This window comes from Parus major, chromosome 17 (assembly GCF_001522545.3).
Source record: "Parus major isolate Abel chromosome 17, Parus_major1.1, whole genome shotgun sequence".
NCBI classification, from domain to species: Eukaryota; Metazoa; Chordata; class Aves; order Passeriformes; family Paridae; genus Parus; species Parus major.
Window position 1 is genome coordinate 1,009,607 of NC_031785.1, and position 17,443 is coordinate 1,027,049.

General features: G+C 48.0%; 1 protein-coding gene across 3 annotated transcripts in view; it reads left to right on the forward strand.

Annotated features, from left to right (window-relative positions):
• The window catches only part of NR6A1 (nuclear receptor subfamily 6 group A member 1), a 63,693-nt gene extending 46,540 nt beyond the window's left edge, over nt 1-17,153 (forward strand). For 2 of the 3 annotated variants that reach the window (XM_015644904.2, XM_015644906.3), the window contains exons 3-9: nt 2,018-2,073; nt 3,478-3,635; nt 4,477-4,704; nt 5,045-5,299; nt 8,582-8,703; nt 10,141-10,293; nt 11,248-17,153. In XM_015644904.2, the coding sequence (XP_015500390.2) occupies nt 2,018-2,073; nt 3,478-3,635; nt 4,477-4,704; nt 5,045-5,299; nt 8,582-8,703; nt 10,141-10,293; nt 11,248-11,336 (1,061 nt within the window). In that variant the 3' untranslated portion in view covers nt 11,337-17,153. The remainder of the gene's footprint in view (nt 1-2,017; nt 2,074-3,477; nt 3,636-4,476; nt 4,705-5,044; nt 5,300-8,581; nt 8,704-10,140; nt 10,294-11,247) is intronic. The other variant, XM_015644905.2, reaches the window with a different exon arrangement.
• The last annotated feature ends 290 nt before the right edge of the window (nt 17,154-17,443 follow it).

A 17,443-nucleotide genomic window follows, 5' to 3' on the forward strand; every position in this document is an offset into this window, starting at 1 on the left:
GTGCCGTGGGTCAGTCAGGCCGTGCCGTGGGTCAGGCCGTGCCGTGGGTCAGGCTGTGCTCTGCTCGGCTGTGCCGTGGCTCGGGCCCCTCACCTGTGGCTCTCACCTGCGGGCACACAGCGCCACCTGCCGGCCCGCGCCCTCCCTCCCTGCTCCCCCTCCCTGCTCCCCCTCTCCCTTCTCCTTTTCGTTTTCTCCTTTCCTTTTTCTCCCTCCCCAAACAACCGCGTGGATTCCACTCACCGCTGGTGTCCCTGCCGAGGCCAGGCAGCCCTGCAGGTCCTCGGTGTTGGGTTCTGGAGCTTTCTCTTCCTGCCCTGGTGTCAAGTTATGACATTGTTGGGCTGGAAAATCCCTTCAATATTAGGTCTAAATACAATAATTTTTAATTCAGATAAGGTGCAGAGCTTAGCACTGGTAGGAAAATCATCTTTGAGGAGAGTGGCTGTCATGCAGCCCAGGAACAGGATGATATTCCAAAGAGTCCATCTGTATTTGGGAACTATTCTGGTCTCTTTTTGATGGCCCACCAGCAAAAACATTCCTACATTTCATTGCAGGTGGAAGCTATTGTCTGCTAAAATTATGCTTTGAAATCAAAACAGCAAGACAATTTATGCCCAGGGTTCATAATAGAATGAGCTGAAGGGAAGCTTCTAAATCACAGTGGTAAAATATTTTGGAGAATTAGAAAAATTTCCCCAGAATTCAGGTAGTTCCAGTAAGTTTAAAAAACCTAAAGGGGGTAACAGCTAACTATGACAGGTTTTTTGATTTTTTTTTAGTGAGAAACTGATATTTTTTATGAAGAGCTTTCATAGGAGATAAACAGCCAGTGCTGTGCATTTCCCAGGTTGGTGGTTGGGGTTTGGGAAACCACAGTTCAGGTCCCGTGGGCTTTTCCTCTGCCCTCTGAGGCACTCCCTGCACTGTGGGACCAGCCTCGAGGCACACGAGGAGGATTTGAGCTGAGGATATCTCAAACCAAGCAGCAGCGTGGCTTTTCTGGGACAGAAGTTTTTGCTTAAATTTGGTGTCACTTTCTGCTCCGGGAGGGCCTCCTGCAGCCCCGTGTGCCAAGCAGGGTGAGGCCATGCAGCAGCAAGGTCACCGTGCAGCTGGGGAGAGCCTCCTGCCAAGTCTGGCCAGGTCGTGGTGGGAAAGAGATCGGGCGCTGATAAACGGGGACAGCCTGGGAGGGGAGGCACACGAGGAGCAGGGCTGCCATGGCTTCTGCAGAGAGAGGCAGAGGGAAGAAGAAGGTAGAGAAGCTGCTCCAGGTTAATCCCCTCAGCTGGACTTGCAGCTCCCTGGAAACTGTTTTAAGAGCCTTAAAAGTGAAGCTGAGAAATGAGGCCACCCCTCTGAAATGCAGCCGTGCAGATCGGTGTGGTAACTTGAGTTTTAAACAACGGCTTTGCAAGCAACCAGCAGGGTCAAACATCTCCCCTCCATTTTCTGTGGTGGCTGTAGGAGATGTGGCCCTCTGAAGTGACAGCAGGGTTAGCAGTCACCAGTGCAGTGCTTTGTGTCTGTGCTGGTGGCAGCACTGCTGGTGTCTCTCTGGATTCTGGCTCATGGTGCTTCACAGGGCTATGGGCAGCGGAGTTGGATGTGCTGGCCTCTACATCTCATTTTCCAGCAGTTCTGGACATTCATTGGGTTATTTCCAGGGGTCAAATATGGTTCCTTACCATGTGCCACTTCTCAAATTATGCTGGAATCAATTCTGATAAAAGATTGTTATTTCTTCATTACCTGTCACTCAAGGAGCACATGAAGAAACTAAAATCCTTGAGTAATGCTTGTAGTCCCATTGATGTGTCTGTGCCTTTTGGGGTGAGAACCATGGTGTGTGTTGCTGAAGCACTGAAGGTTTCTTTGCTAACTTCTTAAATGAAAAAAATAAATCTTTTAAGGTATAAAAGCTTCTTCCAACATAAATAGGTATCTACTTATGTAGTTTGGGAATTGCTGGCAATGGTGTTCCTCACTAAGGTTTGGTTGTATCTTTCAGCAATCAGGGAGGATGGCATGCCAGGAGGCAGAAACAAAAGCATTGGACCTGTCCAGGTGAGCACATTCCCTCCAGGACTCCCTTCAGCTTTTGGTCTGCTGGCCTTGGCTGGGCTGGGCTCAGGCCACAGCAGCAGCTCAGCCTGGGCTGGGGCTGGCTTGGTTGAGCCTCCATCATCCCTGGCCGTGTGTCCTGCTGGCGTGGCAGGGCTCTGACTCTGTCAGAAACACATCATGAGCTGCAGGTTGGTAAATAGAGCTGGCTGCTGCCCATCCCAGGGTGCTGCATGGACACACAGGCTCACAGCACCTTGTCCTTTGTGAGCCACACAAGGACGTCTGTCCCTCCATGACTCCCAGTAAATCTCAATCTGCCTGCTGCAATCCCTTCAGCTGTGGCAAGCAGGGCACCAGTAAATGTCTCTCTGATTGATGGCACAGCTTGTCCAGAGATGCCTTGTAAAGCACGAGGTAATTCAGCACAGCAGCTTGTGCCACATGCCTGAGAAATGATGGCCATTTCCAGCTTGCTTCTGGAAAAGGGGTCTTTTAAAAGTTTACTGTTTATTTTAGCAAAATAGAAATAACACTGAAAGCAATTTCTGTGAGTTCTGAGTGCCTGGGAAGGATCACTCAGCTCAGCCCAAAGTGTGAGGAGCCGAGCAAGCACCGCTCTGCCCTGCTGGGCAGTCGGGTGTCTGGGGTCAGTGTCAGACACAGCCTCCCTGGAGCCACACAAACCTGTTCCCTGCTGTTCTCATTAAGGGACATACACAGAATTTTTAAAAAAAGAAGCCTCTTAATTTTTATGAATTTTCCCCATTAGTGGTGGGACCCTCCTCCAGGAGCATGCTCAGCACTTTCTTAAAACTTTATATTACAGTGAAATCAATTTTAAAAAATTTTTAGTCCATTTTAGCTTTGTATATGTTACTCTCTGGAATTTAAGTATTAGGTGTTATATTGTTACTTCAGGTACCACCTGGTTCTTATTTGGAGGAAAATAGGGAACTCTGTCTCCCTGTAAATGTTTTCTGACTGATTTCATATGTGTCACCTTGTCTCTCTTGATTGCTTTATCAAACCAGAGCCTGCCCCACCTCCTGTTTGCCTTTCCCTCTGCCAGTCCTGAGTGATGTTCCCAATGTATTGGCCTCGATTACTTGCAAGTCTTTCACGGTGTGACAGGGGCTGATTTACAGCTCGTTGCCATGTCCATCTGACATCATCTTTTCATGTGTCAGTTCCTATCTGCTGTGCTACCCTCACTTGTATGGTACTGCTGGAGCTGGAGGTCACCACCATTACCTGTAAATAGAATTTTTCACGTGTGTTGTTAAATGCAGAGGAAGGATGTGGTACCTGCAGCCCCCTTGGATGTGACTGAACAAGGTGTTTGTAAACAGAGATTCTGCTTTTCTGTTCCCAGCCAAAGTAACCATTGTGTCCTGCATTTGACAGATATCAGAGGAAGAGATTGAGAGAATTATGTCTGGGCAAGAATTTGAGGGAGAGGCAAACATGTCATGGAGCAACAATGGAGACAGTGACCATAGTTCCCCTGGAAATGGAGTTTCTGAGAGCAACCAGCCTTCACCTGTTTCTACTCCATCTTCAAGGTGGGAATGACCCCTGGAAGAATTTGGTGTTAGAGGAATCTTGGATTTCTTTCCCTGGGTGATACTTGGGGTCAGTGTAGGGAAAACATGTGAGTGCATCTTTGTGTCATACAGCAGGTTCTTACCTCTCTGATTGTGTTCTAAGACAAACAGGCACCAGATTAAAAAGAACTGAACTGGGAAGTGAGATGTTTGTGAGCAAAGGAAGACAATCTTGAGTTAAAATTATATTTAAAATATACTTCCATTTATATTGATTGTATTTTCTGCAGATCTTGAGAGCTTGATCACCTTTCACTGCTCATTCTGCTTAAGCTCTTTCTCTGCACCATGCTCAGATTTTAAAAATAAAACCATTTACGTTAATAATTGGTGGTGTTACATTAAAGTTGGCTACTGTGAATACAAACCTCCTGATGCAGTTCCTGATGCAGCCTTTGATTGCAAACACAGCAAGAATCTCAGACCTGATCCCATCTGCTTTCAGTTGCAGCTTAAGCTTGGCCTTGTTTGTGTGCACTGGCTGTGAGCACTTACCGTACGATCCTCAGTTCTGGCCCTGTAAGGAAGCCAGGTGGAAAGGCTGGGCACAGGTGGGTTTTGGGTTTCTGCTTTGCTCCCTGAATTGGCAGCTCAGCAGCAGCTCCCACATCTCCATCAGGTGGAACCAACACCCAGCCAGGCTGGACGGCCAGTGCACACCCAGCTCTTTCCAGGGCAGGGTCTAAACACAGAGGCATTTCCATTCTGTTTGTTTTCCCTAGCTGGTGGAGCCGGATGCAGCACTGTAATGAACCAGGTGGAGTTTTGGGGGTGTATTGAAGAGTTTTTCCTTTTCCAGTAGGTCTGTGGAGCTGAACGGGTTCGCTGCACTCAGGGATCAGTACCTGGGCACACCGGTGTCCACGCACTACCAGTACCTGCCGCACCTTTTTAGCTACTCCGCCCACTCGGCGCTGATGGCGCCGCAGCCGCGCAGCCTGGACCCGCAGTCGCTCAGCCTCATCAGCCAGCTGGTGTGTGCCGAGGACCTGGAGCCGCTCGGCACCCCCATGCTCATCGAGGACGGGTGCGTGTGACCCGGGGACATCCCCGGGGCGAGGCGGCGAGCCTGACCCCATCCCGTCCTGCTGGGGCTGCAGCTGGGCTGCTGGGCCTGGCACGGGGATCCAGGCTGCATGGTCTGGCCAGGCTGGGTGCTGGGCAGCTGGGTGAGCCCAGGGGCTGCGAGGACTCCCCTCGGCCCCTGCCTGGGCAGGGTGGGTGCTGACTATCGTGGCTCCTGTCACCAGGTGACACTCTGGGCACTGGCAAATTCCTTTGGCATTTGCCTCCTTTCTGAGTGCCTCAGATGATGTCATTCGATGTTTTTAATGTTTTTTCTGCCTTTGTATTAACTGTGCCTGCAGGTATAAAGTGACTCAGGCAGAGCTGTTTGCGCTGCTGTGTCGTCTGGCGGATGAATTGCTTTTCAGGCAGATTGCTTGGATCAAGAAGCTGCCGTTCTTCTGCGAACTCTCCATCAAGGACTACACCTGCCTGCTCAGCTCTACGTGGCAGGAGCTGATCCTGCTGTCCTCGCTGACTGTTTACAGCAAGCAGATCTTTGGTGACCTTGCAGATGTCACCTCCAAGTACTCTCCTTCTGATGATGAGCTGCACAGGTGAGATGGGCTGAGCCTGGCGTGAGGCAGCAAAATCTGGAGATGAGGAGCCATGGGAGCCAAACAGTCAGGTGTCCTCTGACCACCTTCTGGGACAGGTCACTTCACCTGTGACTGTTTTCCTTTTCTGCTTTTTAAAGAACAGTTGTTCCAGGCTTAGAAAGCCTGTAATGGTTAGTCAGTGCTGGATCACAACCTCCTTCTGCAGGAGAAGGGCATGGTGATGCATGAGGCTCTTTGAATTCCATGTAGCAATGCTGTTGTCCTCCAACACAGCCACCTTTTTATGGGGGCCTGGGGAAGGGAGGTAAAACTAACCAACACTTTGGGTAACCCTGGCACACAGGAAAGAAAGTCTTATTTAAAAACCCTTTGGGCCAGTGGAAAGGTTGTTCACAAAACCTGGTTGTCTGTATTATCAAAGTGTTCATTATTAACTGCTATTTCATTGTTTTGATTAGATAAATTTAAAGATGTTGCAACTTAGCACTTGTTTTTTTGTTATCTGATGCTCTGGGGAGCTTGCCTTTCATTTATCATGTTGGTCAGGGTGTTGGTTTTTGGTTTGGATTTTTTTTTTTATTTTGTAGTCTTGGTGCCTGACAGATTCTTCTTTGGGTAATAGAGTCCTAATCTCACCACACAATGGCAGAATAGGTAGGATTTAGAGGAACTGCTGCCCATCCTCCCTTAAACACCTGCCCTTTGCTCTCTGCCCTTCCTAGGCTCACGATACTGCCAGAGTCACCAGGGGATGTCTCATGAGTAGAGATTTAAAACACTGCTGTGGTCCTCGGCCATTGCAGTGTCTCATGGTTCTTGGGGGCTCCTTTGTGTATCTGTTGTGATAAGCAGAGGCACTGGCTGGCTGAGCCCATGGCAGGGAGCTGGCCCCAGGTGTCCCATTTCCTGGGACAGGTTCCTCTGTGGCGCTGCTCTGCACAGCCATTCATCGTGCATCTGGTGCTGCTCCTGCGAGGAGCACTGAGGGTCATAGAAAACCACAATGACACTTGTTCTTGCACTCAGCTGTCCTTTTGTTCCTGCTGTCCTGGTCAGAGCCTCACAGGAGAAGTGTTTGTTTCATTTTGAGTTTGTGATAAATACAAGCGAGAGGTAAGACAACGAGACAAAGGAGGAATCCTCGCCCTGCAGAAACCAGCAATTCAGAGCTGGTCGCCTTGAAGGTCCTTCAGAGAAGATCTGTGCACATGGATGAAAATAGGTGTTCTTGGGAGAGGAATGCTTCTGCAGTCTCTTCTTGTGATTTAGCTTTTCAAGTGTCATTAATTGTCGTTAGTAACCTGGGAGAATGCACACCCAAAAAGCCATTTAGCAGGAAGCTGCACAGATGAGGGGTCTGGAGCTGCAGGGCTCCCTCCCACTGGTCTTCATGGTCCTTCAGCCATGGCTTGACTGTGTCCAGCAGCAGTGGGATAGCTCATGGTATCAGTTTCCCTGTCCAAAGCTGGTCCCTTTGGATTTGAGAGGGGCCCTTTTGGAGAGGTGTCCCATTTGTGGGTGTTCTCAAAGAGCCCCCTGCTCCTCTGGCATTGATCAGGAATGATTGCAAAGGGAGCTTCATCAGAGCTCACACATGGTTGGAGAAATCTCACTGAGTAGGGATGGTCTGGCACTTCAGGGTTAATTTCTGCTCTTAACAAAATGACAAGAGCAGTGCTAAAGCATAGGTGACAAACAAAGGCATAGAATGAGCTCCACAGCCCCTGTGTTTTAATTGCTTCTAACAACTGGCTAAATGTTCTGTTTGCCTGCTAGATCAAATGTTTTCTTTTATTGTGCTGTTTTTCTGAAGATGAATATGAAATGAATAGACTCCTGACCTCCCCCAGCACTCCTGATTGTGCTTCCCTTCCCCCTCCTCCCCAGCTGATCCCGATAACTCCCAGTCAGAAACTTGCCTGGTGTAAACTGTGAGGAAAAGTGTGTGGAGGAGTCAGTCCTCGAAAAGAAATAGGGCTGTGAAAAACAGAACAGCTTTGTTTGAAAGGGGGAGGAAAGTATGTGCAGAAAAGTAAGACAGTTCAACTGCAGGAATGAGAGAAGAGCTCTCCTGGATTTATGAAGTGATGAGTGGCTGGTAAAAATGTGCATGCTCTAAAAGGAAACCCAACAGATGACTGAGTGGTCTTTGTGCTCATTAACTTCTTGAGCTTTGCAATCTTGCACCTGCAAGATTTTTAATGTCAACTGGAGAGCAAGAAAACTTGCACAACTTTAGATTAGCCGACGAGGCTTTCATCACTTAGAATATTACTTTCTTGAAGAACTGACCTGGAGTTCAGACAGCTTGTTTTCACTTTGCAGAGGTCAAACCCCACCGTGCATTTTACAAATAACTTTGAAGTAAACAAACACACATGCCAAAATAAGGTATTATTCAGTGAAAAAGGTTCTATTTCTGTTCTATTCAGAGATGGCTTGCTGGCTATGCTCTTATTCTTTGTGCTGCACAATGCTAGAGCACGCTGAAGCTTCCCGAAACACTTCTGTCCCACTTCTGAGCGCTTCTGCAATATGTAGTTGCTTTGAAGCCAGGTATTGCTGTGAGATGTGTTCCCAAGAGGCTGTTCTGGCCCTGGGCAGGCGTGGGATGCTCTGCAGGTGCCTGCAGATACCCACAGCCTTCCACACCCTCCCGCTCTGCTCCTGCCTGGTCCTTCCCCATGGCTTTTTCATGGTGCACACGTGGGGTATTACTCTTGATGAAATGTGGCAGCCTTTTTAGCAGGAGGACCTCATTCTGCACCCACAAAATCTCCATCAGGCAGTTTCCAGGAGGTTTTGGGGTGTTACATCAGTGTGCCCTGTGCTACCCGTCTGTCACTGGCTTCCCTGCAGGTTCCTGGCTCTGTGAAACCTCTGCTGTCAGAACAGGCTGGTGGTGAGCTGAATCACCTAGAGAGGTTTTTTCCTACAAATATCTGTAGGCCGTGGACTCCCCATCCCTGGGCCAGGCAGGATGAGGCTCTGAGTAACATGGTCTAGTGGAAAGTGTCCCTGCCCTTGTCAGGGGAATGGGACTGGATGAGCTTTGAGTTAATTTCCACCAAACCATTCCATGGTTCTATGATTCTGCATTTTTAACTGAGACATTTTTGTCCTTATTTTTGGTACCAGCAGACTTCAGGCATTTTGGATGACTTTTTTTTTAAATTTCTTGCAAGGTGTTAAAATCTCTGAACTGACTTTAATAAGCTTCATACCTTCACTGTCCAGTCTGTGTGCTGTGTGTGCTGATGTGTGATTTCTGCTCTCCAGATTCAGTGAAGAGGGGATGGAGGTGATGGAGCGGTTGATCTACCTCTTTCGCAAATTCAACCAGCTGAAGGTCAGCAACGAGGAGTACGCATGCATGAAAGCCATCAACTTCCTAAACCAAGGTGAGGCAGCAAACAGGAGCTACCAGCCCCACTTGTTCATTTTTCTGCTTCAAAGGGTGAATTTGTAAGTCTGGTTGCCCTCTTTTTAGAGCTTTTCAGACTCATTAAAATGTTTATCTTCAGCATATATCCTTAGGTCTCTTAGCTGGGTTCCTACTTTTTATGTTCTCTACCTAAGTCTGACTCTTCACAGTGAAAGGTAATCATGAATGAAGTATTTACGAATATATGTGCAGGCCATGAATTCAGCCTAGGAAAGGGCTGTATCTTCCTGTTGATTAAGCAGCATATTAAAGCTGGCAGTTCATGCTCCTTCAAGACCCTGGGCATTTCAAAATCCATGCAGAGACAATTGCTCAGTGAATAGTGTTCAGCTGTAATTTTGGAAATAAATGTCCCCAAAGTCTTTTGTACTGTGAAAGATAGTTGCAGTCTGTAAAAATGTGCTGCGGGCTCCCTCCTCCCCCACTCATTTCCAGAGGGAGATAATGCTGACACTTCAATCTGTGCCGGGCTGAGGTTCCGGTTTGCTTCCCTGGGCAGTTTCCTGACACTGGATAATGCACTTCTCGAGCTGTCTCCATTGTTTTCCAAAATGTATTTTCATTAACTTCCTGTCTTCTTTTATTTTTAGTTGAAGTTTGCAATTTTTTATGTGAAATACCTGAGACTTATTTTTGAAAGTCAGCTTTTGGGCAGTGGATCAATGCCTCTTCCGTCAGATGGTCTCCCAGCTCTGAGCCTGCTCCGAGGCTCGGCAGCTTCCTTGCTCCTGTGCTGGATCCTCCCCAGGAGCCGCCAGTGCCGATGCCGCTGGTCACGCTGCCAGTGGGACTTCCTGCCTGTCCATTTGTCCTTTGTGCGTGTTGTCTAACACTGGCAAAGCTAAATTTTAAAACAAGAACTTGACAAGTTTATAAAGCTCCCGTGACATAATTCGTAAGCAGATGGGGAGAAATGCGATGATATCTTGAATTATAGAGCTGAGCGCTGTCCTCAGCCAAGATGATACAGCTAAAACCAATGTGTTCCTGTCTGAAGAGGACTGATGTCCTGTGAGGACCAAACCCTGACACCTGGCTGTGTTGTGCCAGGCATGGATTTCAGGTTGCAGGGGCTTTTCCCTCTAAGAGGATTAATTGAGCTGCAGATGAGCCTCTAATGAGACATTAGCTGTTCTCTTCCCAGCCTTTTGTGGAGAGAAATCCTGGATCCAGACACACTTATAAAGACACATCCATGATGCAGGCACAGCAGGAGGGGAGATGGGAGTTTTAGTATTGGTCTAGCTGGGTGCTGGAAGGCAGTCTCCAAAGCAGGGACCCAGATCAGAGGGACAGAAGTCAATCTGTCATGAAGTGGCAGTAAGTGCAAGGCTGCTGCTCTTCTGAGATGTTTTTGTCATGTTTTCATTGCTCTGATTGTATTCCTCACCAGATATCAGGGGTCTGACCAACGCCTCCCAGCTGGAGCAGCTGAATAAGCGGTACTGGTACGTTTGCCAGGATTTCACGGAGTACAAATACCCCCACCAGCCAAACCGCTTCCCGGATTTAATGATGTGTTTGCCAGAGATACGGTATATTGCAGGTAACTCCTGAGCACTTCTCCCGCTGGGAGCAAGGAATGAAATTTGCTTCTAAAAGATAATTAACTTACTGCAGTGAAATTCTTGTGGACTTTGGTCAAGGATGTTTGTGTGGGACCATTTCCTATCAGAGCTTCTGCCCATCTTTTTATTCCCATCCCATTGCCCTGTGCTTATCCAGTCTGAGGGGCTCTTGGCAAGGTGTCCTGGTGATGCTGGTGGGCACAGGGTTAGTCCCACTCTGGGAAGAGGTGCCTTGCTCCAACTCTTTAAGTACATTACTCAGTCTCCCCTTATTCTTCTTTCACTCCCAGCTGGGGGGCATTTTGTCTCAAAAGGATGTAATCCTGGTTTGAGTAGCTATCTCATCTAAATTAGGGAGATCCCTGAACTGAGCAGAAAGTGATCAGCAGAGTTCAGGCAGACCAGTGTGACCCCCAGGTTTCCTCGTCTGGACCTCGGAAATCCGCAGGTGAATTCTCAACTGCAGTTGTGTTGCTAATTAGATCTCCAAGGTCTGATGTTACTAAAACTGTTTGTTCCTGAATGTTATGGCAAAGGGAGATGCTTGCCTCCCTGTGTCAAGGCTCTGTATGCTTCATCCTACTCCTTCATAATGAACAAGATAATAATCTCAGAGTAGCTCTCGTAATTTACTCAGAGATCAACAAAGGGGTTTGAGGTGAGATGGGATTTAGCCTTTCCCACTTTCTATAAATACTTCTCCATTGTGGAGCAATCATTTTGATCTGCCTTTGCCCATTTATTTTGCTTTCTATTCAGTAAATAATAAATCATATTGTGTCCAAATGCATATCAAATGTCTAATGTATCTGTGGGATGATTAACTGTTTCTGTGAGAGGTTCAAGGTAAAACTGTCTCCAGTGCTGCTGGCTTAGGTGTCTCTGAAATCTGATTCAGGAGTGGCTGCTAATTCTGGTTTCTTTCTTACCAGGAAAAATGGTGAATGTCCCCCTGGAGCAGCTGCCTCTCCTTTTTAAGGCCGTTCTACATTCCTGCAAGACGAGTGTGAGCAAAGAGTGAGGGCAGCCGGCCCCGGCCGCTGCCTTACGCTGAGCCTCGGGCTGGGAACCGGCTCACCATGGGAGAGGGGCAAACGCCATCCAGGCAGGAGAGAGGGCAGTGGGCCTCCCTGCCCTTGTAGCAAGAATATTTTTGTTTGTTTTTGTTTTTTTTTACTCTTTTTCCTATATATTTATTTCACGACAGAGTTGAATGTATGATCTTCAACACGATGCACATGGTTCTGTAAGAATGCAGCAGATGCATTCTCCAGCGGTTTACAGAATGTGAAGATGTTTAATGTTACAGTGTTTGTTAGGGTTAGTTCTTTTGTATTTGGGGCTGGGGACTGAGATGACTAAGACTACCTCAAGGAGAAGATGCTGTTCACGCACTGCTCTTTCCATGATTTGCATCCAAAGCATTTGTCATAGAGAGCAAATGTCGACAGAGCTGTTAGTATCCCAAAGGGACGACTTTGGAGAAGTGGGTGCTAGAGAAGTGCCAAGCTTTTTCCTTAATTTTAAAAAGGCAGGGAGTGGAGAAGGAGAAGTCTGTCTAGGCAGTTAGTTTCTTCCCCTGGCAGTTTCCAGATACAGGTTTCCAGTGGGATGGCAGTTCTCTGAGGGGCTCCCCAGCCTTGTCCTGTCTGGAGAGCTGCAGGTGGGGGGTCTGCCCCAGCCCCCACTGCTGCCCTCTTACTATTGCCACAACACCTGCCAATTCCTCTGAAATTGTGTTCCTGCAGTTCATAACAGGCTCCTGGCATTACACAAAGGTGCTCCTGTTGCTAGAGAATGGCAAGGACTTTACCATCACTTCCTTAAAATCCATTTTTGGTTTACAAAAGCAGGAAAAACCTACTTAGAAAAGAGCCAGGATTGCCCCTGTTAATGTGTTCCTCCAACATGGTACCTGACTCCTGAGGCTTCTGCATTGCAGCAATTATGGGAGCAGTTGATGTATCCTATGTTAAATGGGGCCTGTGTAGTGGGGTGGGGGACTCCAGTGTCCTCTGGCATGGCTTTCTGTGCTGGACTCAGGGAATGGGTGTTCCATGGTTATGTCCTGCCAGGACTGCATAACTGTTCCTTGTGGCATCCCAGGAGGAACGACATTACTGCTGTACTTGGTTACCTGCCATGTTCTAGGTGTTGCAAGGCTTGGATTTTCCATCTCGCAGGCTCTCCACAACTCCAGATGGAGAATTGGTTTAATGACAGCTGATGAGCTGATTAGTGATTGCTAAGTGCTCGTGTTTAGCTAAACCTGGGCATCCTCAGGAGTGACCTCATGATTTCCTGCTCGTGATAGGGATGTTGGATGAGATGCTCTTGATCTCATCTGTTTCATTAGGAATTAATACTCAAAGACTCCATCACTCTCCTAAACAACCGTGGCTGGATTTCCTTCCCTGCCTCCTTACATGTAAATCTGGCATTCACTTAGCAAGGTGGCTCCTCGAAAAGTGTTTCAATGCTGATTTAAAAATATGTGTGGAAACGACTTTTGTTCCTTCAGGATAGGAGGGACGAGTCACTACCTTCTTGTCTTTCCCTGGTGACAGCTGCGTGGCACAGAGCGAGCACAGCTCAGTGGGGCTGCAGCTGCTGTGCACAAATGTGATGGTGAGCAGGAGAAAAATCCCATTCACCAAAGTCGTCTTTCCCTCCCTCCCCATGCCCAGCAGGTGCTCCCTGGATCGCAGCCCGAGGGGGGCTGTGACCTGCTGGTGTGGCACGTCCTGGTCGGTGCCAGTGGCCGTGGTCACCCCATGCCAGGGCCCTGCTGCTGCCTCACCACAGGCATCCCGCTGGGGCATCTCCCAGCTCAATGGTTTCCCTCTTCTAAAATTCCATAGCTGTTAATTTTTCATTATTTAAGCAGGATGTTACGGGTAACAGCTGCTGGGCACAGCAGTGGCTCAGCTCCATGGAGCTTCACACCCAAAGGTGGTTCCATAAATCTCATTTACTTTTTGGCAGTACAATGAGAGATGTGTGTATTCTCAGGAAAGCCTTCTGCATGCAGCCAATACCTCATGTGTTCAGGGGAAGATTTTAGTGTATCTGTTTGTAAGTTAGAATGTATTTGTCAGCTTTTAAATTTAATTTTCAAATAGCTTCATATGATCTTTTTACTACGGGTTATTTCTGGCTTGCTGTTTTATACACTCAAGGAATTGTTTAAATTGCATAGGAGTAATTTTATTCTACAGTTACTGAATTATTATAATCTGTTGATGAATAAGTGTTTTAATTAGTGTACATAAAAGCAGTCATCTTGTTGCCAGCTATCTAACAAAAGTAATCTATTGGGTAATCTATGGTTTTCCAAAATAGCCTCCCAAAACTAATGCTGTACCAACAACAACCAAAAACCTAAATTCAGTTATGATGACAAATAGACATGAATGTTCACTTTCTGTTGAAGAAAGCAAATTTTACAAAGGTTGATTGGCAGCAGTATCTGTTCCCAAATCCACGTTTGCCATAGGGAGTAGAAAATCCTTCCTGAACTGACAGGTTCAGGAAGCAGCAAACAAACCAGACAGAATCACCAGACAGTCATTCCTGATACCTTCTGCACCAAGTCCTCTAATGACTCGTATTTTTTAAACAGGGTAATGTGAATGTGTTGCATTGCAAACTCAGGTATTATGAGAAAGTAGGAATGTAGCTAGAGATTTAGAGACGTTAGGTAGATGTATTTGTGAATTTGGTTTGAAGGACACCCTGGAAAGGTTGGAATTTTTGTTCCATTCTTCACGTAACATTCAGTTTACAGGCACTCATATTTTATTTGTGCTTAATGCTACTAGGGGGAAGTTCATTATCTTTGGTATCTATCTGCTCTTGCTTATCTGACCTTCTGTCATAGAGAAATCAATCAACAATAATAGTCTTTGGTAGAATCTTCTGCCATGACAAGTCAATTTTTATCCCCGATTTGAAAGATAGATTGGCTGACTGACCCCCTCTTCTCCTTCAAAGCGTCTGTGCAGATAGAAAGCTGAAGAGTTACTTTTAATCCGAACAGAGATTTGGGACATAAATTTGAAGTGCTCAGGCTCACGTGCTCAAGGGAGGCTGCCGAGGAGCGGCTGGAAGGGGTCCCTGCTCACATGGCTCAGTCCCAGACCCCTCAACAAAACCTTCTGGAAAGTGAGTGAGTTTTCTTCCCGTTCATCTCTGACTCCTGCCAAGTGGGCTGAGCCTTGACCCCTCAGTGTGGGTCAGTTGCCAGTCCCTGTTCTGGGCACGTCCAGCCCTGCAAGAGGGCCGGGGGATGAGCAGCTGGACCTCACGCTCCCCATGTGCACTGGATGCTGCTCAGCTGGGAGCTGTGCCAGTGCCCTTGGTGTTCTCACCTCTGCAGAGGCACTGCATGCTTTGGGCCATCAGGGAGCATCTGGATTCTTCTGTAATTCTTAAATTCAGAGATTTAATTCTTAAGCCTTTTGCCATCTCCCGTCGCACAGAGGCCGAAGGGGGAACATGGCATTTTCAGTGATCTGTGGTCAGTGGCGTTGCCAGCTGCAGGGCACCTGCACAGGGGAGCTGCCACTCTAGTGCCATCTGTTTTCCCAGTGCTGGGGTGTTGCTTTGAGGGAGCCCATGAGAGTGAGGGGTGCCAGAGGTGGCAGCAGGGCTCCTGGACTGCTCTCGCTGGTGGGGGCCTTGGTGGCCCCATCCCCACCCCTGCAAAGGCTCAAGTGCTTCTGCTGCCATCCCTCCCTGTGCCAGCAGGATCTGCCCTTGCTCCTCAGGCTTCTGCACAGACCCACAGCCACTTCAGGTAAAGGAGTTTAAGACTTGTCCTTCAAACCAACTTTTTTTTTTTAAAAAAAAAAACCACTTGAATTTCTTTTACCTTTACTACATTTTTTAAAAGGAAAAAAGGAAAAAAAAAAAGATTCTCCTGTGAATGTGCTATTTCCCATTCATTCTTTCTTACTTCTTGGTTTTGATTTGAAGCTATGAAGCTCGGTGTCTGTGAAAATGTTGTTATTTCTCAGGATAATAAGCGGCAATCATCCCTGCCACATGAAAGGCAGGAGAAAGGGGGAAACTTGGGGAACTAGTTAAAGTATGAAACTAATTTTTAGGTTGTAGATGATGTGTAAATGGAGGGGAGTGCATAGCTATCAGTATCAAGCTGTGGCGTTTCTCTGGGTTCACAGTGTGTTGTTTCAATGCACAGAAGCTCAGGGATAAGTATTTAAAATGTGACCCAGAGAAACCCTAGTTTTGATGTTGCAACAGTTGCTTCTTTCCCAACTTGTCTGGAGGACCCACTGAGAGCTGACCAACGCCCCATATGGGGATTTTGGGGGAAAAACTTTGGGTTTGGCTGTGGGAAGTTTGCTTGCAGAAGGCTCAGACGTGGTCCTGTGGCAGAGCATCCTGAAGGTGCAGGGGCTGTCTGAGGCTGTGCCCTTGCACCACCCAGCAGCTGGGGACCAGCTCTGTTTCTGCATTACCTCATCCCTCTGCCTTTGGTGTGAAATGTTTGACTGCTCACAGAAAAGGGGAAGTTGGAATTTCTCATTGTGTCCCTGGCAGCTAGTCACAGGGCTCTGTACTCTGTTGCTTATGAATTCTTAATTTTCATCAGTACAACTTTCTCACTGTGGTGGTAGGCACAGTCAGTTTGAGAAGGACACTGGTGTGTGACTCTGGTTGGGTTACAGCTGCTATGAGTGTCCAAACGGCCCCATCCAGCCACAGACAGGGCCAGCACTGAACGAGAGCTGAAGTTTGAAGGGCTGAAACCCAGCCAGGATCTGCAAATCTGAGTTTAAACCAGCCTCGCAAAAAGCTGGGGCCAATCCAGGCAGTGTCTTTCCCTTGGAAAAAAAATAAATTTAAAAATAGCTCCTGTGAGCTGCCCTCTGACAAGTCTGTGAAAGAAGCAACATGGTTCAGTGGAAGGAATGCCCCCAAGGGCAAAAAGAAACAGAAATTGAGACCAGATGACGATCAACCTTAACAAAGCCTTTTGTGATTCATTGTTTTCTTTCAATTTATAAAATGTCTTGTAATAGTTGATAACATTATTGACTCAGTTTCCATAACTAAACTACCTCGTGTGACATCCTGTTTATCATCTCAAAGGGATTGTGTGAAAAACTAAACACTGCCAGTGTCTGTTGCCAGCAAGGAGCTGGGGCTGTGATTGCTGGAGTTGTGTTTCCCTTCCATGTCACTGCTGCCTGAGGCTGGGATCTATGTTCCTCCCCAGGGAGGATGTGGCTCATGGCAGTTTGGGTTTTGTCAGTGCCCATCAAGCCACAGGCCTGGTTCCAGCTCAGTCCTGGGTGCAGAGGCTGCATTTGTAACCTGGGACCCCACAGGACCTCGCAGCTTCTCGTGTGTCTGTCCTGGGCAGGCAGCGGGTCAGGTTTGCTGCTTGTGTGAGCCCCTTGCTGGTCTGAGGGATGTTTCCAAGAGGGTCAGTCCTGGTTGTTGGGTCCTTCTTGGCGGTGTTCCTGATGGTTTCTGCCGTTCATTTTTCTCACAATCCCTTGTGTAAATCAGGGAAGCAGGATGTTGCCTCGGCATGACACACGGTGAACATTGGCACACTCAGAGCCGGGCTGGGGCAGGAGCGTGTCTGGCCCCGTGTCACCGTGGGGGAACGGGCACCGCGAGCTGCCCCGCACCGCGCTACGACCAAATGAATGTTTCTGCCGGCGGGTCCGTGTCAGCCCGACCTGCCCCTGCTCCGCTGCTCTGGGACTTGACTACCTGTGGAAATGTGACCAATAAGTGTTGAATGCATGTTTAGTGAGTGTTTAGCTGTATGAACTAATAAATGTGAAATGTTCTGCACCGCTGATGTCTCCTGGCTGTTTGTGCCTTCCCGTTTTGGTGGCGGTACTCTCTCAGGGTGGGGAGCACCACCAGGGTGGGGGAGCCCAGTGCTGCTGTGGGTGGTGGCTGTGGCCCTGCCCTGCCCTGCCTGCTGCTGTACTGCTGGAATGGCCTGTGGGTGTGGGGAAGGCCTTGGGACTGCTGCTGTGGCTGGGAACTGGGATGAGGGTACTGTGCCACATGGGATGTATTCCCCATGAGGAGGGCCTGAAGATCAGTGGTGGTGGGTCTTGCTGGAGGTTGCAGAGGATG